This window comes from Notolabrus celidotus, chromosome 14 (genome assembly GCF_009762535.1).
Source record: "Notolabrus celidotus isolate fNotCel1 chromosome 14, fNotCel1.pri, whole genome shotgun sequence".
NCBI classification, from domain to species: Eukaryota; Metazoa; Chordata; class Actinopteri; order Labriformes; family Labridae; genus Notolabrus; species Notolabrus celidotus.
Genome location: NC_048285.1, coordinates 5,442,965 through 5,466,170, shown reverse-complemented (window position 1 = coordinate 5,466,170; position 23,206 = coordinate 5,442,965). Strand labels below are relative to the sequence as shown.

The 23,206-nt window shown below is 40.8% G+C and overlaps 2 protein-coding genes and 2 long non-coding RNA genes across 5 annotated transcripts in view; 2 read left to right on the top strand and 2 right to left on the bottom strand.

Moving 5' to 3' along the window:
* Positions 1 to 11,430, bottom strand: part of LOC117825344 — a 72,364-nt gene extending 60,934 nt beyond the window's left edge. Inside the window, exons 1-2 of the long non-coding RNA XR_004633833.1 lie at positions 11,190 to 11,430; positions 10,963 to 11,098 (exon numbers count right to left, since the gene is read on the bottom strand). This is a non-coding gene — a long non-coding RNA (uncharacterized LOC117825344). The remainder of the gene's footprint in view (positions 1 to 10,962; positions 11,099 to 11,189) is intronic.
* On the top strand, positions 2,040 to 8,736 carry LOC117825343 (heat shock protein beta-7-like). Its single transcript, XM_034701150.1, is given in 4 exon segments — positions 2,040 to 2,284; positions 2,287 to 2,406; positions 4,529 to 4,689; positions 8,375 to 8,736. Coding segments are annotated over 4 exon segments (597 nt in total). The 5' UTR covers positions 2,040 to 2,160; the 3' UTR covers positions 8,567 to 8,736.
* A 149-nt stretch (positions 11,431 to 11,579) lies between the features above and the next one.
* On the top strand, positions 11,580 to 12,229 carry LOC117825345. Of its 2 annotated transcripts, none has more exons than XR_004633835.1 (2): positions 11,580 to 11,681; positions 12,089 to 12,229. It is a non-coding gene; the product is annotated as an uncharacterized LOC117825345 (long non-coding RNA). The 2 variants fall into 2 exon arrangements; XR_004633834.1 differs by lacking the exon at positions 11,580 to 11,681 and adding an exon at positions 11,692 to 11,958.
* A 2-nt stretch (positions 12,230 to 12,231) lies between these two features.
* clcn2c (chloride channel 2c) overlaps positions 12,232 to 23,206 on the bottom strand; it is a 205,335-nt gene continuing 194,360 nt past the window's right edge. Inside the window, exons 22-23 of the mRNA XM_034701145.1 lie at positions 21,867 to 21,953; positions 12,232 to 19,284 (exon numbers count right to left, since the gene is read on the bottom strand). Coding sequence (XP_034557036.1) covers positions 19,090 to 19,284; positions 21,867 to 21,953 — 282 coding nt within the window. The 3' untranslated portion in view covers positions 12,232 to 19,089. The remainder of the gene's footprint in view (positions 19,285 to 21,866; positions 21,954 to 23,206) is intronic.

Genomic DNA, 23,206 nt, shown 5'->3' with positions numbered 1-23,206 from the left:
CTATTGGGAAATTAGTAAGCTACATATCTCCCCTAATGTTATAAATATTTGGCAACTCTGCACAACATTGGTGACCTCATGGATATTTGTGCCAACTGGCTGAAACCCAGCATGCATTTCACACACACACACACACACACACACACACACGTCTTTGCCGGATTTATGCATAAATTAAGGAATTTATTCTTCCCAAAATGTCGGCATTCTCCAGAATTTCTCCCGGTTACAACATCCTGAAGTAGCATTAAAAATACATTGATATGAGACACAGTCACTGGTCTTAATCACAGTGTTCACGCTGTGCTTCAGATGATCACGGTTGATATGACAATGATTAATTGATGTTCAGATATGCTAAAAGGAGCTTCTTTGATGTTCTTTGCCCTCCTCGGCTGTACGGCAGTTTGTCTGCATTTGCGTCATTAATATTATTTCATCACTTTATCTGGACTGAACTCCGCCTTGTGAAGATTCATCATGTGTTAGAGGTCAAGAGGGACACTGTGGTCCTGGCTCTGGAAACTAGTGTGTGCCACCAGTGTAGACACTGGACCTATGGCAGTAATAAGTCAGGGATTGCAAGCAAAGTGGGCGCTGAGTTGATGTTGTTCGTGATGCACAGAGTTTCTCTGTCTTAAGTTCTTCCGCCTGCATGTGCACTCAACAATCTTTGCAGAGTATTTCAAGTTGTGAGGGTGCATTCGACAGAGGATATCTCCTCCTGAAAAATATCAGGATCTGAATGTCCTGAAATGATTCAGGAAATGTCATGAGTTCATGTGTGAGTCTCTTCTTTCATTTTCTTTGTTTCAAATATTTTACATGACTAACACCACATAAATCAGAAAACATTTCCAATCTTTTTTTATCACTTTTTATCACAAAAATCAAATTTTTTTCAGATGACTTATCTTGAACTAGGTCAACACCAGTTTATCCAATCAAAGAGGTTTAATGGTGAGGAATTTACCAACCAAATATACTAAGTTCTTTTTAATCAAAGCCAGTGATGAAATATCATGTGGGTATTATGTCAAAGCAGGGTGTTTAATCTTACACAAATGCCATTGTTAGATTGATATTTTCATTTTAATGCTGCCTGTGTGAAAAAAGACGTGTTCAGACATTTGCATTGATTAAAAAGTGGAGCTTGAATATGTTATTTTTTATGTCGATTTTCATCTTTTGGACAACCTTTGAAACAAGGAATCATAAAAATACTAAATAAGTAAAAAAATGTAAGAGCTTTTATGGGGCAGAATTATTAAAGTATGATCATAAATATGAGTTAGGAGATTTATTAATGCATGTTTCACAGAAGGACGCTGTAACTGTCATGTTGATGTATGCTGCGTCTGTTAACGGCACTGTTTCAACTTTACAGCTAACGTATGAAGTGCGCCTGCAAACACTGAGACTGTATTAACCAGAGGGAGGAATGATGATAATGCTAAGTGTCATTTCACATCATCAACAAAGAAAAGTATTCATATGACAGTCCTGAATGCCATTGTTGACATGCAGTAAAGCAAATTCCATTTTTTAAGAGAGAAAGTTGGTGTCGCAGGAGGTGGTTATATTTTTGGATTTTGTCAGAGTGAAATCATTTTGCACATTTTCAGATTTTGGCCTTGAATTTGTTCCCTCATGAAGCACTCTCCATGACAGCTTTGAACTCTCTTACTCCATTCGCAGGTGAATGGCACATAAACGGCCAGTTTTTCTTGCATTATTGATAAAGTGTTCACATTGCACGTTCAGTCAGTCTAACGGACGACCTGACCACTCAAACACTTTGCTATTTCTGACCACATGCTGGATCTGTCTCCAAGAGGCCCTCTTCAGCCTTATCTCTGCAGTCTGAAAGAGAAGGGGTCTCCAGCCCTTATCAGAGTGACCGTTACATTCTTGGCACCAGTGGTCAGACAAACTGCCATTTATGGCTAAAGGAGGAACGGGATGGAGCCCACGCTGTGCTCTACTGACCCACAATGCACCAGGGCTTTATACGACACGCCAACAAAGACCAGAGGACAGTTAATGGAGAAAAGTTTGGTGTAACCTTCAGTTCATCCTTTTTGTTCTCAGCTTTTGTTCAGAGCTTCACAGAAATTTAATCTGAGAGAAAGTTTGAAAAGTTGCTTTAATTTCTCTTCGATGGCTTCGCTGACATCCTCCAGTCGTAGGTCATCTTCGTCCTTCCACTCTTCATCGCGTTACAGCTCCTCCAGCTCCTATCGGTCAGAGGGCTCACTGGGTGGATCATCTGATTCCCTGGATCCACTTTTGAGCCGTTTCTCGACTCGGCTGATTGTTCCAGTCTGTTTGGAGAAGAGGGACCCGGGAGTCCAAGCCTGTTGGCCCCCTTCAACAGGTGCAGCAGACCCTCCTTTGGACACGCTGGTAAGGAAAACTGGATTCCTTGTAACTTCCAATACCATGTCGTTTTTATCAGGTTTAATGAAGTGTCATTTGTTTCTATGGGAAGCTCCTGACATACAGATGCTGCTAGCCAGTGTTCACACTAAAATAAGCCACTATCTTACAGTTTAAACTGAGTTCACAGCATGAAAAGAGACAAAGTTTACAAAAACATACTTTTTCTTTGCTGCACCGTGCCTCTTTTTTATTCTGTGGAGCCTCATGTGCTTCAATCCCTAACCCCAAATCCTTGACATTCCCTAAACTCAATGAATTACTGTATGCTACTTTAGAACCATGGACAGATATTTAAGTATTAAGAGTATTAGACGATGTGTAATGAAGCTCAAAACAGAAGTATATTTTCATTATCCTGTGGAAAGATCTGAAAACTTGAGACCTGCTTTTTACTTATAACCCACAAAACTTTTTGAACATCATCTTTGAACTTTCATTGTTTAAGTCTGAGGCTTTATCCAAAACTTTACATTAGAAGCAAACAGCTAAAATTATAGGAAACACTGTCTCCGTCACCCGTTAGCTGCCCAAAGGGAAAAAAAACACAGCTCTGAAAACTTATAAATACACATTACTACAATTTGCTGGCTGAATATTTAGTTGAAGGCTCTAGAACTCAAATGCACAGGGACAATCTGCTTTTTGAATGACGATGTGGGTGACATTTCAACGTCTCCAGAATATATTGTCCAAAGGAACACCAAAATCACAGGAGAACGACAACAAGTCCTTGAAAATCAAATCTAGATAGATCTACATGTAATAAATAAAGCTATGCCTGCAAGCTACTTCAGGCAAGCGACTTAAGCTGCACTGATTCCATACCTGACATGTCCTCCCAATTTGGCAATCTATTGAAACTCAAAGATTCTCAGTCCATCCTTTTGCCCTATCAGTGACTCTGTCGTGCACCAGTGCTGTGCTCGTACTCTCAGCCCCACCTTTTCACCCAGCATCCACCTGCAGGCTCTAACAAGAGTTTTAAGATACTCTCTCACCACACCTTTAATTCCTGCGTTTTAAAATGAACCAGCAAAGAGTGAGGAGGTCGAGGCCAAGCCACCAAACATGTTATGATGCTGCAACAAACATTTCAGAACACTACAGCGTGAGTTGTCAGACTGAAACATGTGTTTCTGTTGTTCACTGACTCATCCTTTCTCATCCTTCATAAAAGCTCCACTGGAGCAGCTCCTGGAGCTTTCGTGCCTTGTTCATGGACACATTGGCAGAATTTCTTGAGGTTCAGGGCACAGAGCCTTTTTTCATTTATTTCCTGCACCAGCAGGAGAGAGGCATTAGTTCCACACAAAGAAAAAACGCCACAGAGAAGAAAAAGACCCGCAGCTCAGAGGAAGTAATGAGCTGGAGTCGTAACAGCCTCTGTGGGAGAAGAGCTGGTTCCAGTCGTGGTCTACTGGGTCACATAAAGAACTGAAGCAAAGGTGGAGAAAGTGAAGTGCTAACATAAAATACAGGCACTTTTAAAGAATTATTACGAAGTGTTAATACAGTTCTGCTGCTGCACAAAGAATTAACAACCAGGATATAAAACAAAGGTTTATGACCAGTGTGACTCTTCAGGACGATTACAGTGTAATCAATAATTGAGTTTTAACTTGATTTCACAGACTCACGTGGAACATTTCAGCACCCACATGCCAAATCAAATAATAAAGACGATGCACGTGTTGGATGCTTCTCCTGAGTCTCTACTTCAGTGAAAAAGCTCCTCCCAGGCAGACAGTAAAATAAATGTACAACTAAAAGCAGAAGCCTGAGTCTCTTATTGCTACTAAATGTGTTTGTGTTCGAGTCTAAACATAAAGAATCATGGAGTAATAAAGCTTGGCTGGAAAGTTAAGACCAAGAACGTTCAATAATCATATCTAATAAAAGAAAAACATACAAATTTCAGAAGTGTGTGAAACAATAAGTAAATGAAGCACTGATTTGGGAATAGAGCTTCTTTTATATCCAAACATAAGATTTGATTTCACGAAGATCCAAAAAGTGCATAATGATATATTCTGATGTAGACTTTCTATTCTTTGTTCCTTATTATTCCCGTGTTTTTCCCCTGTAGCTCCTCCGGGTGGTGCACTCACAGCCCGGCAGAGCAGCACAGGAGGTGGCGTGCGCTGTCAGGGGAACACCTACTACGTGTCCGCTGATGTCAGCCGGTTTGACCCGCATGACATCGTGGTGATGGCCTACAACCAACATGTCGTCATTCACGCCCAAAAGGTGTGTGTGTGTGTGTGTGTTTCTACACTCCTGATATTAGCTTGTATTATGTGTAGAGAGCAAATAAACATGACTGTGTGCATCAATCAGAGGTACAGAGGAGTTGATGGAATGATGGACTAATGTCTTGGTATTTAACCATTCAGCAGCATGTTACATCATCAATTAATTAGGGGTGAGCCCGACTAAGGATTTGCTTAGTCAAATCTGATCCATCAGATTTTGCCCATAGTCGACTAATAGTCGAATGTTTGTTGTTTTTCATTATTGACCCAAAGTCTGCATGATGGTGACCGCATGACAATATTACACATAACCCTTTACAATTAAGAGACTCGTAGCTTAAAGTAAAAGGGACAACAGAATATTATAAATATAAAATTTAGATTTTTTAAATCTATATTGCAAAAACAACGAGGTGATGAAGGAGAGAAAACTCAAATAAGGCCACCATCCATTAAACATGGAACAACGCTCCACTATAGAATAATGAATCAGGAGATATTTAAACAGTGTTCACACAGTGGAGAGCAGCACTGCAGAGGGTAGTTTGTCCAACTTAAGACTAAACATTTGTATAATGTTCAAAATCAAACCTGAACCAGCTAGAGGGTTTTTAAATCTCTTAACAGAACCTTTTAAAACAGTCTTTCATCGCGTCTCTGTAAATCCTGTCTTTGAGAATATCCTCTCTGATGGTGTAGAGGTGGATGGGATGCTGTGGATTGTTTTTGAGGCTTCAGACAGCTTTGGGTATTCCTGCTCATTCTTTTGGCCCCGTACAGTTTTTGTGTGGTCTGGTAATCCTTGATCTCACAGCCCTCTTCATGAAGCTGCTCCTCATCTTCATGACTATTTTTTAGGATCAACTGAAGTTTTATTTCCTGACATTTTGAGCTGCCATGAACGTAGAAAGATTTAAAGACCAGCTGAAGTACGTCTGCTCCACAGCTCCCGCTAAATGGGAGAGTCCACCTTTAATTACCAGGGGAGATTTAATTACCACTTTAAGGAGATTTAACACTTCAAGAGCTGTTCTCAGAATTACATTAAGTAAGTCTATATTTATTCAAAAAAAGGCTAAATGAGACACTATTTTTTACAGGAAACAGGAAAATAGTGTAAAATTAGACATTGAGCACCCCCATGGTTTGAATGGAATGATCCACGTTTCATATGCAAATATTCGACTATGAGATTGGCAGTCGACTAAGGCTCATTAGAACGAATCGTCGAATATTCGACTCCCATCCCCTTCAGAATACAGTACAAGATCCTACTCATCACCTATAAAGCCCTCCATAACCTAGCTCCCTCCTACCTCACTGACCTTCTGCAGCCATATAATCCCTCCCGCAACCTCCGCTCCACCAACGCCAACCTCCTCACCCCTTTCACCAAACCCAAGCACCAAACCTGGGGGGACAGGGCCTTCTCTGTCGCTGCCCCCACCCTCTGGAACTCTCTCCCCCAACACCTCAGATTCTCTCCCTCACTCACCAAATTCAAATCCGGACTCAAAACACACCAATTTAGAAAGGCTTTTAAACTATAATTGATTGATTTTTTTCTTGTTTTGTTTTATTTTGCTGCCTTGCTTTTCTTTGCTTTTTTTGCACTGTTTTCCTTTGCTTTCCTATTGTATAATTGTATTTTACTGTAAAGCGCTTTTATAAATAAAATGTATTATTATTATTATTATTATTATTATTTGGGGTCACGCCTACAATTAATCAATTAGTAATTAATAATAACATATAAAAAATGATTACTTGAATATAAATCAGCTCGATAAGAAGTAACTATAATGATGGAAACCATGTTTTAGAAACATTTATTTCATGTGTATTTAAATTTTATAGTTTGACCCATGCTCCGTCTGTTAACATGAGGGAGGCAGGGTTTATGGCCTGTACTGCAGACAGTCACTAGGGGGAGCTTTGGAAGTATTTTTTGTAACAGTTTGGGTCTGTACTTTTTTTTATAAATGGTGCTTTTGAAAGCATTGCAGACAGAAGCTAGCCTAAACTGGACAATCACATGTGGCCAGAGTTCACACGATACTTGTCATTTCTTATAAACTACACACCGACCTTATGTAGCCCGGCTGAACGATCACTATTTGATGATACGAGTAAAAAGTAGTCGCACAAATCCTAACGTTACTGTTGAGTTCAGAAGCAAAAGAAAGCATGAGCTTGGATACAGTGAGAGGGCCACTCACACTGACTTCAAGGAAAAAAACAAAGCGCCATCTAGTGACACTGCTTCCCTTGTAACACGGCAACATAATATGTCTTAAAGGTGCATTCAGGGTTTTAGCTTTTTTGTACTGTATAACAAAAAACAATAACAAGCTGGCTAATGTTTTCTTAATGGAGCGACGCCTGCGAGCTAGTTCAGGCAGACAACTCGAGCTGCAATGCCATACACGTCACATGTCCCACTCTCTTATCCATCATCCAATCCTGCCCTCTGCCTCTCAAATTGGCGGTCTATTTAAACTGGGAAAAATCTCCCATCTCTCCCTCTGCCTGTCAACAACTCTGCTGCTGCATGCCATTGCTGATATTTCTTCTTCCCCGCCGCCTCCCAAGCTTCCACCTGCAGGCTCCGGGGGTGTTTAGTATGTTTTGCTCATCACTCCTCAATGTCTGCATGTAAACTTTCTGCAGGGAGTGATGAGGCCGGAGCCTGGGCGCCAAACATGGATATGTTTTTGCTGCTACAATAAACAATTTAAACGTGAGTTGTCTGACTGAACTATGCATCTTTGCAGTGGGAAGTGGAAACAAGGCTGTTTCAATAGTAAATAAGGTAACTACGTATACAGAAATAGTCTGAGACATCAATATAAGTTGGTCTGTTTTGTAACTGGTTGAAACTTCCTCACAGCATTTTAAAAACAGACAGGTCATAATATCACAAGGAAAAGCAAAGATTATGCATTTAAAGAACTCAAAAAGGCATGCAAGTCTTTTATAAGATATTGAAATAACAAAAACAAGTGAAACTCAAGTGAAACCAGGAAAGGCAGTGTGCTCTAACAGAGGGGCATATAACCAGGATATGATAAATATAGATGTGTCCAACACTCAGGCAATACTTGTGTCATGCAGCTGCTGAATTAGGGTACCAGCACCTCTCCAGGTCCAGCAGTGTCTGAATTTGCACTGCTGTCAGTTAAACTGCAGACAAGCTGCTTGCTGCCCGTCTCTCTCTCCCTCTCTGCTCGCTCACAGTTTGACATTAATCATGTTTAAAAAGTGAGAGAGTGAAAGAAGAAGAATTAGCAGAGAGAGCATCCGAAGCAGTGAAGAGAGATCGTTTTAACTTGGGTCAGCAGACAAATTGGCCAAAATCAGCAGACATTGAACTCGCCCAAAAAAGACGTAAGCAGAAAAAGCCTTCAGAGGAAACTAGTCAGTGTTCATCTCCTCTCTTTCACTCGTTCTCTCTCTCTGGCTCAGCAGTACTGACCTCTCACATCTCTTACGTTCACTGCTTCTCACCCTCTCCTCTCGGCCTCACACCTCTCTTGGCCCTGATGCTGTTCTCTCCGTTTCTCCCTCTTCTCCACAGTTCAATGAGCTTTCTTTTCATCATCCTCCTTTCTGACAACTCTCTCCTCCCTCCTTCCACAGCTCCAGCTTTACTTTTCTGACTTTCTGTCTCTGTGTTTCAGATCCTAGATGATGGAAGCGTCAGTGACACCTTTACCCATAAGTCCCTGCTCCCAGAGGATATGGACCCCTTGTCTGTCAGTGGGAACATTAATCCTGATGGTACCCTGGTTGTTAGTGTCCACAGGACCACAGAGCTGGGTGAACCAGAGTCACAGAGTGTCCCCATGTATCGCAGTGAAGCTCACCTTTGACCCCAATTAATTCCACCTACTGTGAGAAAGCCTGCTTTGAGATTATAAAAAACGAAGGGAAGCTGACCATCATCTCCTGAGGGTGTCACACTTACTTTAGACTAGGGGTGCATCGAAATGAAAATTCTTGGCCGAAAACCGAAAACTGAAAATGAGGAAACCAAGGCCGAAAACCGAAACACCGAAATAAATGATTATGCCAATTATTAGTACCATTGCATTTATGGCTCTGACTGTGTGCTAACCTCACTAAAATCAAGGATCTCATTGAACATATCAGACAACGAGGGTGCATGCCCCTCATCTGGTTCAGATAGATGAGTCCTTTTTTCAGCGCTCTGATCTCCTTCTCCTGCACTGTGTGCTTCTCCGTCTCCAAGCAGGTTCTCTTCATCCACCGCGGCCTGGATCAATTCTCATGCGCGCTGCTTTATTCCCACATCCAAGTAATGATCTTTATAATGTGGATCAAGTACAGTCGTGATGAAGTGCAGGGGATCTGAATAGATCTCAGTGAAACGTGTGCTGACAGACTCTCAGAGTGTACTTTTCATTGTTTGCACTCCGTGGTCCGTCTCAACCTCTATGCTTAGAAGACACTTTAGTGCTGCAATTAAAGGAAGAACAGATGCAGACATGTTGGCCTTCATCCAGACAAGCCGGACTGGCCGCAGTTTTTGCTTGCATCATCACAACATTCTGTTTTGGCCGTGTTGTTTCGGTGCATCTCTACTTTAGACAGATAAATCACACAACTCACTTCAAAATAGATTACCACTTCTTTAAAGCTGAACAGTCTCATAAATATAGGATTAAATGAGTTGGTCTGAGTGCTTCAGCTCTTTTCAGAAGACATGTAAAATAAAGTTTTTGTAATTTCATACGAATCCTTCTGTGTTTTGTATTTTTTCATTATGTGTATGTTTGATTTTTTTTGGTGTGTGATCACATTTACTGTAACTCATGCAGCAGACTCTCTGCAGAATAACACATGAACTGCGTCGAACACTTTTATTGACATTTTCTCTCCCTGTTAGGAGGCGTGCCATTGACGAAGACACATGCACACACGCAGACAGAGAGCAGAGAGTGTCTGTCTCCAGAGGCCTGTCTGCACCTCTTACCAGCCATTACATCAATCTGTCTCCATGTGAGACGAGCACTTCCTACACTGTAGCAATTACTGAGACTAGGAGGACTTTTTTTGAGTGACACCTTTATTCAGTATTCATCAGAGAGAGGGCGGCGTCAGCGCTGACAGATGGCGCTCTGCTCTGCGCCACTCATGTGCTTCTAACCTCATCCATCGCAATATCGCTGCTGCAGCTGTGCTTTGTTCCAACTCTGCTTTGACTTTTCTGTCTCCGTCTGGGAGGACTTACACACACACACACGCTCAGACTTGCATGCTGTTGCACACACACACACACACATGTTGATAACCCTGTTGTGTAACAGGATATCAAGGTGTTAGTGTCATCACTACAGCTAGTAACTGGCAGTGAGATTACAGTGGATTAAAGATTATATGGGACATGTAGACCACAATGGAAGCTTCAAAAAAAGTCTTCAACGATCTTTAGAACATAGACACACACACGCACGCACGCACGCACGCACGCACGCACGCACGCACGCACGCACGCACGCACGCACACACACACACACAGACAGGCAGACAGGCAGACAGACAGGCACAGCACGCTCTGCCTCTCCAGAGAGGGTCTCATGTTCCCACCTAAAGCCCAGCTAGGGACCGAGCTGCAGCCTACTTAACGAATAAACTCATTTAGCTCATTAAGCTTTAACTCTTTCTCTTTCTGCCCATTACAGTCCAGATGCTCTCCAGCAAAACAACACAATCAAGGTATGTGTGTATTTGTGTGTGTGCATGTACTGTATGTTGTGACTGCAGAGAAACTAGACAGAGGGGCAGAAAACACTGATTGGTGGTAGCGGGGAACTAGAGAGCATTATTTTGTGAAGTGCTCCTAATATCTTGCTCCCATTATATATATTACTAAGTGGAGTCAGTATATCTGTAGACAGAGCAATACATATGTCACTACTTGACACTTTAAGGAAGATTTTCCTTTCCACAGGGAACTATGGGTTGCTGCTGTGATTATTTAAAACATACATTATGCATACTTTTAAAAGGGACCATGATTATTAAACCATGAAGACCTTATTGGATCAGAAATTACTTTAAGTGTGTTGTGCAAATAAACACACTAGATTCATACACCTTGAGAAATGCATTCTGGGTATTGATGTCAAATGGTCCAAAAGAGCCCATCTTTACTGCAAAAATAAACTGCCTGATTCTGGTCTGAATGGCTTATTTCTCTAAGGTTAGGGTTATCTTTTGTTTTTTAATGATTTTCAGTACTCACAGTTGCTTTGACACCCAGGGGTTGTAGGTTATTCTGATCCTCTTGTCCTGTAGAGTTCAGTTTCCTGTGATGATAATCACTTCCGGCCTGAGTACTTCACGGAACCATCATGGCTGGGTAGCAGGTCCGAAGCACACTATTCACAAATCACAACCAACATTAAACTGTGACTTCCTCTTGAATTAAATGCAAATATTATTAAAGTTTAAAACTAAATGTACACTTACTTCTGTGCAGTAATGGGGTTTCTCTTGCTAATTAGCGTTGTTAGCTTACAACTTCGTCACTGTTTTAGCGCCAATAACTCATTTAAAGGCTGACATGGATTCAAATTAACTCATTTGTTAATATAGAACAATCAAACTTAGAGTACGTGGATACAGAACGTATGTAGCTGTACTTATATAAACTTAAAAGACGCAATTAGCAGAGTTTTGTCTGTTCTCATCTCATGCTACTTTTCTTTCCCGCCCCTTTACACGCGATATGTTAGGAGAAACGTCTGTGATTGGCTCTCCCTCAATGATTGACAGCTGTATACGCCAATAAGCAGCTCGTAACAATGCGTGATAGGTTCAAGGACAGCTCAAAATTCAGATTTCTTACCGAACTGGTTTGTTGAAGTTTTGAACACACTGGTGCTCTTTCTTTCTTCGATGCTCCCTCCTGAACATGAGACATTTTTTATTTAAGCACTGCTGTTCTTTTCATTCAGGCCTGTAAGTTTGATGTCAGTCTGTTGATAACAGTCGATGGTTTGAACACAATTCTCTTTGCATGTGGTTATAATGGCTAATACTTTAATTTAATGATACAAGGACTGACTTTATTTCGCAAATTGATACAAAACAAATGTATAAACATCCAAAAATGAACATTTTCCAAAAACTGCTTGTTAAAATGTTCATGTAAAACAGTGAGCCTTGAAAATAGCAAGAAATATCCATCATTAAATCTTTATTCTTTGAGGTAGACTGGGCCGACTGAACTTTGGAGGTATGAACTTGCGTATTGAGTATGGCTTGGTTCATGTAAAAGTTTTGAATTCTGTGCTAATAAAACATTTGAGTGAAAATTTGAATAATGTGAACATTGTTATGGTATAACTGTGTTTGCTTCCCCACAGGGAGTATCAGCATGAGACAAAAACAGCACTCCAGGTGCATCGCAGCTGTTACTGAAGAGACAGAGGAGGACAGACCAGAGATAATGACAGCAGCAGAAACAACATGAGCCCATGGAGAAATAAAAAAAAGAGACAGTGTCATCCTGTTTGTTAAAATTTCATTTATTCATCCCTGATATACAAAACAAATTTTCATTTTTCTGTGTGAAAAATATCTCTGGATTTTGTTCAGCTCCGCCTGGTTTGGCCCTGTGGGTTTACTGTCGTAGAGGCCTCCAGTATGTACAATATACAGTCCCTAAGAGCCCTAAGGAGTGGATAAAAGATAACCCTCAACATCTGATGTGCGTATGTGGTCTTATCAAACCCCCTCAGATTTAAAGAGAGGAGAGCATGATAACACTGACTTGGCATCAGTGCCTGAGGGGGGAGGGGCTTGTATCAGAGCAACAGTTCATGCAGCAGGAGTCACCACAGAGCCTCTAAGATCAGATTGGGAAGGTTGCCCAAAGTCAGAATGAGGAATCTGAGACGTTTCTTCATCTTGAACAAATTAACAACACCTAAAGGTGATGACAGCCTCCGTCCTGCTGACTCTGGGAAACCCTCCCTCTTAAACCGTCATTCAGACATCTCGTTATCACACACAAGCTCCTGTGTGAGCGTCACTTCTCCTCATATACATACATCTTTTTACACTTTTCAGGTTTCTTTACAAAAATAAGGTTATCTTGCATTCATGTCATCAATTAAAACTGGGTTACAAAGTGAGATGAACAACTGTTATTGCACAAAGTCGATTACCTACGAGTAGATCGTCCATAAAAAGAATGAGACAAAAAATTTACAACTTCTACTTTGATTAATACACACTAATAAATATGCATCCACGTCTGTATATGTCTGTCTGTTAGGAGTGAGATGAAATGTCTGCGGAGGGGAAGGCTCTAGCAGACGGCAGAGTAATGAAAATCGATGAAAAGCACAAACAAATGAACAGACTCAGATCAGACGAGTGGATCTTGGCCTGTCCCTGGGGCGAGCAGACGAGGAGAGGGGACTCGACGTCAGGTCGTCATGGTGATAATTGCACACCGGGCTGACACATCATCCACCCTGCTTACATTTTCTCTATGTGTGTGTGTGTGCGTGTGTGTGTATGTGAAAGTGCCTTGTCTGCATGCGTAAGACTACAAGACCATGCACTTGTGGATTGCTTTTTTTTCTGTTGAGGAGGAAGAGGAGTGATGCAGGCACTTGTGGAATGGACATGTCACCAGCTCACCTCATGCTGGTCTCGTCAACAATAAAGGAGAATTCTTGTATTTTTAACAAACATGAATCCCGATTTGACTTATAATGAGGTCTGAATAACTGATAAACACAATGCCTGGAAACAAAGCTCCAGCTGTGGTGGATGCAAAGTCATCTTTTAAGGAAATGTGTCCGAAAAATCCCTCATCCTATTTTTTTTAACCTTTAGGTCAGTGGTCTTCAACTGGTATGGCCTCAAGAACCACCTCCACCTCTTTAATTTGGCATTATACTGCCATGTACTGTGTTGGAGTGCAACCATGAATGCAAGCACACTGCATCACAGGAAACACGTGTTCCCAAAAATTCTGCAATTAAATCATGATTAAAAACCCATCCTTTGACTTTTAAGACAAGAGAAGGTGACTGGTTAGCATGAAAACAGTCATTAAATCTACCAACAATAACTCATAACCATATTTTTTATGGTTTCAAAGAGCACAGAGCTCTTTAACTCAAATGTCTATCTTTTTAAAGGTTTTGGTACTTTCATAGGGAACATTTCCCCTTCAAGATTCATTGCAGCAATTGTAGTTGTGATCTACAGATGCCATTTAAAGACATTTTTGTACCTATCAGTCATTCAGACCCCAAATATGTGAAAAGTCTAGTTAAAAAGTCCATAATTCTTCTTTAACATCTTCCCTTGCTTTACGTTTACATTGTTTCTCTGCTCTCCTGTCAGGCCATTAATTCCTGCCGTCACCCTGTTAGTGTCATTTGCACTTGTCTTAGTAGAAATGTTTCAGACAGCATGTCAAAAGATTAAAAAAAATAACAATAATAAAAAAAGACAGCATTAAAATCAAACCTTCGATCTTCAAATGTGATAAAAATACAACACATAGTATAAAACCAGACCCCCAAATCTCTTTCAAACAGAGAATAGTCAACAATTTAAGATTGGTTAAGACATTAAATTATGATTTTATATTACAGAGATGATGTTAAATATATTAATCTATGAGCACAAATTTGCTAACCCATCCCCAGCTCAAAATCAGGCAATGAATAAAGCTCATTGGATGAATGAAAGATGCCGATCAAATGATTCTAACATTAAGTATAAAATAAGATACTGTGAGGACAAACAACATACAGGCACATTATGGCAAACATCATTCATTCGTCCCATAATCACTTCTGTCAAGTTTAGTTTTTGGTACATTTTGATCATATTAAACAAATCTTACATGCTCTCTTGGCATGCAAAGCCATGCTGTTAACTGTGTTCTTCACTTTCAGTGGTATGCAGCAAGACAAGAAACCACCAAAAATCAAATCCATGCGATGCAACAAATGCTAAGTTCCCACAATGTAGCTGGCTATGAGTGCATATTTAAGGCCTCCAAATAGAGCTAGTAGGTAGTAGTGGACATTCTCGCCTGGTCTTAAAAAAGCATCAAAAGTATATAAAAAGGAGTGTGTCTTGGAGAATGAATTTGTGGTCAGTAGCTGAAATGAGTGAAAGGAGGTGGAAGAAAAGATGGAGGGCTCTAGGCGAGGGTAAATAAATCAATGTGTTTCTTTCGATGAGCTGAGAGCGTACCAACAAGCATCAAGCATTATGGAAGACATGAATTATTAAATACACAGTATGTATACATCATCTGTCATGTTGGAGTGCTTGCTGAACCAGAAACTAGGCTGCACGTAAAACATTAAAGAGTCCAGATTTACATTTTCATGTAAACCGTGTTGGACGGTGCTGTAATTTAACGATGTTTGGACATTAACTGGTTAAATATGTTCTTCGTAAATAGCTTAATTTCATTTTTGACATCTCAATGCTGTGAATTTCTCAATGTGTGTTCATGCTCGTTAATCTCGCTGAAACATGCTCAATGTTGCCAGATGGACATTCAGTAGTATCACTTTAACTTATTATTACTATAATGTCGCCAAAAATGTAAAATATACTTAAACAATATGGGAAGGGCCTTGATACTACATGTAAGGGAAAACTATGTAATTTACACCACATTACCGATGCACAGGCTCCATCGTCAAAGGAAAATCGGACATTATTCCCTTTACACACAGAGTTAAACCAATGACTGAGAGGAAGAAAAGCTCCAATGTATGGGTTAGGTTGGTGTTCTGAGCTGGCAAAGGCTATACTCATAAGAAGGCAAATTACATGGTTAACGACAGTGCGCTCTGTTTGTAAAGTGTCTTGAGATAACATTTCACCTCTCAGGTGACAAAGCTAGTTAATTAGCCTCTGTGCCCCATGTACGTAACTTAAAGATTATTTTATGCAGGGAAAAGTCATAAATATACCAAAACTATTGATCCAGCAGCTAACAGGTATGGTACCCTTACCAGCCATGAAGTGCTAATTTATCATAATAAAGAACTGGATAACAATACGTGGAAATGCTGAGTCAGCAGTCCTGCTTGACTTATATTATACTAAAATCCACTGGACAATAAAACAGAAGGAGCACAGACTCTTTGGTTCATATTTTAGTGAAGTAAAAAAAATTATATCTTTATGAAGATGATTTCATTTTTTTCCCACGCCTTTCCTGAGGGATGTGACGTTGGAACGAGTCTGAAACAGGGAAGACAAACTGAGGAGTGACATGCTGCAAATGGCAATGCATGGGAGGCCAATCTGGGGGCCCCTAGAGGATTTTAGCCAATGTTCTATATTTGAATCTCAGTGGCCACACCCGTAATTAATCCTTAATATAACATTAATGGTTGGCTTCACCCCAAGAAGGTGCTAGTGATCGGCATTTTTGCAACAAAAACCAAAACTGGTTCTTTTGGTGTGAAGTTGGGCCTCTTAAAATGGGGCTCTATGTAGATTGACTCACGTTTGAAGAAGCCCCTAGTGGTCATAAATATGAACTGCAGTTGTTGGCCCTGAAGTCATCTTTTAGCTCTTGAGATTGCTGCTGTGAGTGTTTTCTTTTTACTTGCCAAGATTAGTGTACACATTGCATATTTTTGAATAATCAATCTTCAACCATGGCGTTAAAATAATTGCACAAATATGACTGATATCGACCATCTGGCAACACTGACCAAACATCACTCAAACTGCATTAATCAGGCCCCTTACATAAGCCATGGGGTGTTGTATATGTTACCAACAAGATCAGAAATCAGCCCTGAACCATTACATCATACAGCTGGTGGAGGAGGGTGCTACTGTGTCTGTGATAGCGATGGTGGTTGGCTAACAGGGAAATCAAAGATGGATTGATGAGCGGGCCCAGAGCAGCTGGTTAGGTAATGATGTCTTCGTTCTTTCAGCCATCCATTTACTCCCTGTTCTCCGTCTCTCCCTCGCTTCCTGCTCTCACCATCCGCCCAACCTTCTGCAGAAGCAGTTATTAAGAGCTATATATAGATAAGCAGAAAAATCTCGGAGTGCTTCGCCACTGTCCTGTTTGTGCGTTTCTAAAGTCTCTTTGTAATGTAAGGCTGTAGCTACAGTATGAGAGGAGTGTACATTCTGAAAAGAGCTACAGGTGCCTCTGCTGCTGCCTACAGGTATGACTGCTTGCATAGACTGTACTCTCAATCTAACCAAGAAAACTCATGAGTGAAGAGATGAGGAAGAGCATTGATTAAGAAACAATAAAACATAAAAATAAGGCATCCGTCCCCGTGGTCCAAACTTCTCAGCTGGACCGACTGTAGTGTAATTTACAGAGAAATGGCGCCATGGCAAATTCCAGTTAAACCCAGACCACCTGATCAACCGGAAATATAACGATTCAAAATGGAAAACAAAGACTGGAATGTGTTCATCATAAGACAGTCAAATAATTAAGAAATAGTCATTCGTATGGAAGAGTACTTTGGCCAGGTACAAAATCAAAAGAGGTGAGGTGGATTAGCTAATTTTGCATTTCTTGTCAGCCAGGTAGAAAAAAAAGAAAAATTTGAAGTAAGAAAATATTTGTTTTGGAAGGTTCTCAGTAATCCAGGTCAGGGTCATCTAGAGCTTGATCCAAAAGGATTTCAACCATCACCAGCTACGTTTTGGATCAAGCTCTGAATCTATAACTTTTTGACTATGTTTCCAAAAATGCAAAATTTTACCCTCCTTTTGTTTATGTTTTCTGATGCCTTGCACTCACACTAAAGGTCTAACTTTATTCTTGATTTTTCAACAATTTATCGACATTTAGGGAAGCTTTCAGGGTTGCTAAACCCGTGCAAATGAGACAAAAACACACTGTCAAATCTACTGAGTGCACATGAAGGGTTAAATGCACTCTGATCTATGCTGCAGAGGAAATAGCATCTCTGTGCGGAGGAATAGCTTGTGCATATTTAAAATATTTCATTTGTGGCTAAATTGGCTGTTTCCTAGACATACTCCATATGCATTTTACTTAAGCCACATCTCAAAGAGTGTTCACAAGAGCTGGGAAATATTTTTGCTTTGTGCCAAGAGCTTAATCCATCTTTGTTATGGAATGTAAAATTTGTATCACAAATTGTGTCATGAATTGACGTAATAAGACCCTTCCTCATCTGTATGTGAACAGATTTGAGCTTTGTCAGGATGATAGCACACAGCACAGCTCTGTGCAGCAGATAGTGGAGATGCTGACAGCTCATCTTCACAATCAGAACCAAAACAAGAGCAAACTGCAGAGAAACGTCATCTATTTCTGAACGTGTTTGTGCTCAAATGTAATGAGCAAAGTGGACCTCAAGATGGCAAAGATATTTGGGGCAAATGAGACGCAATTCTTGGTGCTGTCAGCAGCCTTTCTTAGTGAATTGATCTCTCAGTCTTTTTAAATACGTTTTTATTGTCTCGATTTAAAAAAAATTGTCTTGCGCCTGTCCTGATAATCCAGTTTCATTCTTGGCGTTTAAACAGATTTTTCGAAATGCAAAAATTAAAAAACACCCTCGAGTCATTTTTGTTCTTGTACCTGGCCTAAGTACACTTCCCTATGTTTGCAACCTCCCTCTTCATGCTTACACACACACACACACACACACACACACACACACACACACACACACACACACACACACACACACACACACACACACACACACACACACACACACACACACACACACACACACACACACATATTTGTTCACTTCACTCACACTTACAGTACACTCTTACAATATTCTTCCTTGTCGATGTTTCTGAATTTCTCTACTCAAGTGGAAGACTCTTTCAAAAAGAAAATGTTTGCAGGTCCAAACTAAGATTCAAACTCTAACGATACACAGGCTAAAAAAAAAATCTGCTGAAAATAAATTCCCTTTTTAAGATTTGAACCCATTCCCGCTCCCTTTGTTGGATTCCACCAACGTGTGTCTTATTTTCTTATTCTCCCTGATCCACATTTGCTCTGCAGTAGGTTCCCGAGGGAAGATGGAGAGCAGGGCACAGGTTGAGTTGTCTTCCACTCCCTCGTGGAGTGTCTGGCTTGGTCAGTGCAAGACTCCTGGGGAAAGTACTTGTGATGCAAAGTGGATGAAGGAGAGAGAGAAGTGGATGAGGAGAGAAATGTGGAGTTACGAAGAGGCTGGCGTAGCAGTAGAACTCTTTCCAGAATTAAATATTGATCCGTAGCCCTGAGGATTTTTGCATGTTTGTGGCTTTGGGGGATTATAGATCTCAGTGCCTCCTCCACCTCTTCCTCCACCTACTCCTCCTCTTCGTCTTCCTCCTCCTTTTCTCATTTCCCTCACTGGGACTTCTCGTCGGACTCAGAGGGGGTGTGTTCGCGGGGCAGTGACATGCTCTTGTGGCGGTCCCACAGCTTGTGGAGCTCGGTGGCTTCGTTCTCACTGCTGCTGGTGCCGCTGTCCCTGAAGCTGGCGAGAGGAGGACGCACCTTGACCCCTTTGACTGTCACAGAGCCCTCGATGGCCTTACGAAGCTGGAGGGAGAAAGGCAGAACTGTTAGAGAGGAAGGCACAAAATCTCAAGCAGGGAACACTCTAATGAAGGCATTTTGGGGCTTTTATGTCATTATTTAGAAGATAGGACAGCAGATCGAAGAAACTGGGAAGATAGAGTGAGGAATGACATGTGGTGAAGGGCAGGAGGCTGGAATTGAACCCTGGCCGCCTGCTTCAAGGACTCTAGGCTCTGTACAGTATATGGGGGACAAGATTTAACTACTGAGCTAAACCTCCAGCCCATGACATTTTACCTTTGACTATCAAATTCTAACCAGTTCATCTTAGAGTCCAAGTTGATATTGGTGCCAAATTCAAACAAACTTTAAGGCTTTGCTTTAATGTCACTTTTATACGTTTGGGTAGTAAGGATTAAAAGACAGAGACTCTAAAAGCATCACAAAATAATAACTTCAAATGTATTTCCATGGTACCAAAGTCAGTGAGTTAAAATAGGTAATGCAAATGTGATACCTTTTGCATTAAGACCATATATGTGATCTTCCTGGTGCCTCTCTTGTGCTGTAAGGTGCAGGCTTACTCACAGTTTATTACAACGCTGTGCTGTTTACACTTTTGTCATAGATGACCCCGGTGGAAATGAAACCGCTAACCCTGCTGCTTTCCTGACCTTGCTCCACAGTGATCATGTTAGAAGTTTACAATCTGCTGCACAGGCACACAAGCTCTTTTTCTATTAAGAGCTGGAGCCTCTTTTATAAACTTTAATCCAAGGAAGGATCACGGTCAGAGGGCAGGATGCACTCTAAACTGAGGTCACACTGACTTTGGTTCTCGCCTGTTCACAGAAGATAAACGAGAAACAACTGAACGTTTATTCATCTTCCCGGTTCTCCTCGCCGCCCACACACAGCAGACGTGAGACTAGATTTAAAAATGTTCACTCACAGGGTCTGTCCAGCTCCTGCCACAGTAACTACCTGCTGCAGTCTGCCTTTAAGAGAATCTTTAAAAACTGACAATTCATCAGAGAGAATCTCAGCGGGGGTGAGACTGTTAGAGACGCTTATTTTTGGGCTTGGTCTGACCGAACGACAGTAAGCCATCTGCAGTTTGACAGCATTTCTGCACTCTACCAAAACCACCTACAGAACATTAACTGAACTGAACTGCAGCGTGTAATGCAGCAACATCTTCTCTCTAACTTATCGTCTGTGTCGGCCCAGATTGAAAAATCAATCTGATCTTATCAGACTTTAAAGAATGTTAAAAATGCTTATTGTTAGATGTCTCTGAAGGGAACTCCTGACCAAACTTTTGATCATCTTTGCTTTCATTTTTTGGTTTCTTTCACATTTTGAATGGATGATCTTCAGATTAAATCTAATGAGATTCCTACATAATGAGTACGTTTTTAGAAAAGCCATTATATTCAGGATTTTCAACAGTTTTTTTCTGTTTCTACCAACATAAAATAGCTAATTCTACTTTGTTTTTAGGCTTTAGCACATATTTCAACCAGGTTTTCATATAAACTATTTCAATTTTCCTTGCTATTACTCTTAACTATATGAACTGTCTATTCACTGCTGTTAAAAACTCCTGTTGCATTGCAAACTGTTCTAGGTCATACAGTTAAAGGAGTTTAAGATTCAGAAAAAGGTTATTTAAAGTCATATTTGTGAAGAAAAGCAAACATTTGAATATCTTCCTGGTCAGAACACATTGAGGTTATGTGGCCGCTTTCCAAACATTTACACTTTCCTTTAAAATATGTGTAAAAGATGATATTCGACCTTCTCGTGAAAGTTTTCTGCAAGTCTCTTTTAAGCTCTCTCTGGTCTCAGCATGTGAGAGTATTATTGTATTTTCTGTTTGGCAGGCCGACTTTCTCTCTTGGCTGATCGGGTGAAGGATTTGGCTTCTACAGATCCCGTGGCAGCGCTGAATAGAGCAGCCTCTGCATACTGTTGTGTGGAAATAATGCACTATAACCACGCAGGCCAGCGAGGCCGTGATATAACAGCGTGTCTGTGTGACAGACAGGCAGACTGGGAGAGGATGGGCTTTATCTGCTTTGGCTGGGTTTTTTGTCTGCTGGTGGAACGCAGAACAAAAACGCCTAAATGTCAGGGACAGGCAAGCGGCGCTGCACTTAGCAACAATCCTCTCACCACTTCCTGGCCAATTCACAGAGAGCGAGGGGTTTTTTAGTTGTTTGTGAGGCAGCCGAGATGGAAAGAGAGGGAGGCGGGCGGGGAACAGACAGAGAGACAATAGAGAGAGACAGCAATATTAAGCAGCCTTTTGTCTGTCACAGTACATAACAGGCAGAGGGAGGAGGAATCATTAATGTTGACTGAAATGTCTTTGTGTGTATGTTCAGCACAGTGACAGCGCTCCTGATGATTTTGACAGTGATTTACAGTTATGAACGCTGTGAATGTGCCGCCTGTGTAAATGATGACAGTCAGGACTTTACAGGAGGCTTTGTCATCAGAAAGACATTTTTAGCTTTCCATTCAGGACGTAGAAATCTACCAAACATGCAGGTTTTTCTGTGACAGCGTCAAAGAATAATCCACAACGTGACTCTAACCTCTTTCAGGGAAACCACTCCGATGAGGCGTCCGATGCTGGTGACGTAGGCGTGGTCGAGGCCCAGCAGGGAGAAGATGGTGTGAGTCTGCAGAGATCGCATAAAAACAATCAGTGAAGCAGTAAAATGAGTTTACATGAGAGACTCTGGCGTGTGTTCGGAGCCTACTTTAAGTAGGAAATGAGGCACAGTTAGGGAAATGCACCACTGACTTTAATTATCCAACATCGACAAATTCATTCACAAAGGATTCATTCAAACAGTCCAACACTACTTTAAATGACATGATCATTTGCTGACACGATCACTTTGGGAAAAGTGAGACAGAGACATTCAAAGGATTCAAATTGCTTAATTTAAATGATCAACGTTTTGAAAAACAACAGCAGATCTTAGATGAAGAAGTCTGTTTGAAACCTGGACTGAATCATTAGGAACAATGTTTGTAGCACACGTCATTCATCAGGCCGAGGCATTTCCCCTGATCCTATTTCTATATTTCATTCTTATGGAATTTTCTCAATGCTTTGTTTGTTATTTTACATTTTTCAGTGCTTTGGTGACCCTGTCCTAACTCAATTTTGAAACATGTTGCTGGCATCAAATTTAAAACACGTACGTGTATATTTTTAAGTTTCAGCGTTTGATGTCTTTGCACAATTTTCAGTTAAATATATGGTTTCAATTATTTGCAATCTGTATTCATCAACATTTTACACACAATTTTTTTTGGAATTGGGTTTGTAAATATTCCAGTCAGACAAAAATGCAGTAAAATATTTTGCCCTTTACATCCTCTGCACTCACATTTTAGTTGAAGCTATTTTGCAAAACAAGGAGAGGGAAGATGGTCGTGGAGGACGGCTGTCCACCAAAAGGTTTGGTTCTGCTCAGGGTTTCTACCTGTTAATCTTGAGTCTCTACATATGATATTATAAAGACTTTGGTTTAGATATTCTCTTTGCAATATGTATCGTGATTATAGTCTTTATGATCTGATACTAGGCTGAGGTAGCATGTAGTCTGGTCCTCTGACTGCAGCAAATGATGTCACATTGCCATTGAAATGTGGTAGTCTGTGGTTTTATCAACAGCATTTGAACGCTGTCTGATGCTCAATCGTAATATATTGACTTATAGGTTGTCTGTAACAGCAGGACACCAAACAGATCTGCGTTTTGCTGCAGACTTTGAGTCCCTGTTGCTTTGCATTACTGCGTTAACACTTGTTAGTTGACATTTTGTGTTGCTTTTACAACATCAGAGAAGCTTTAATACTCAGTTTGGGGTTCATTGTCAGGTTTGAAAACAATCTAGACAAAGGTTTGGTGAAGTTATTG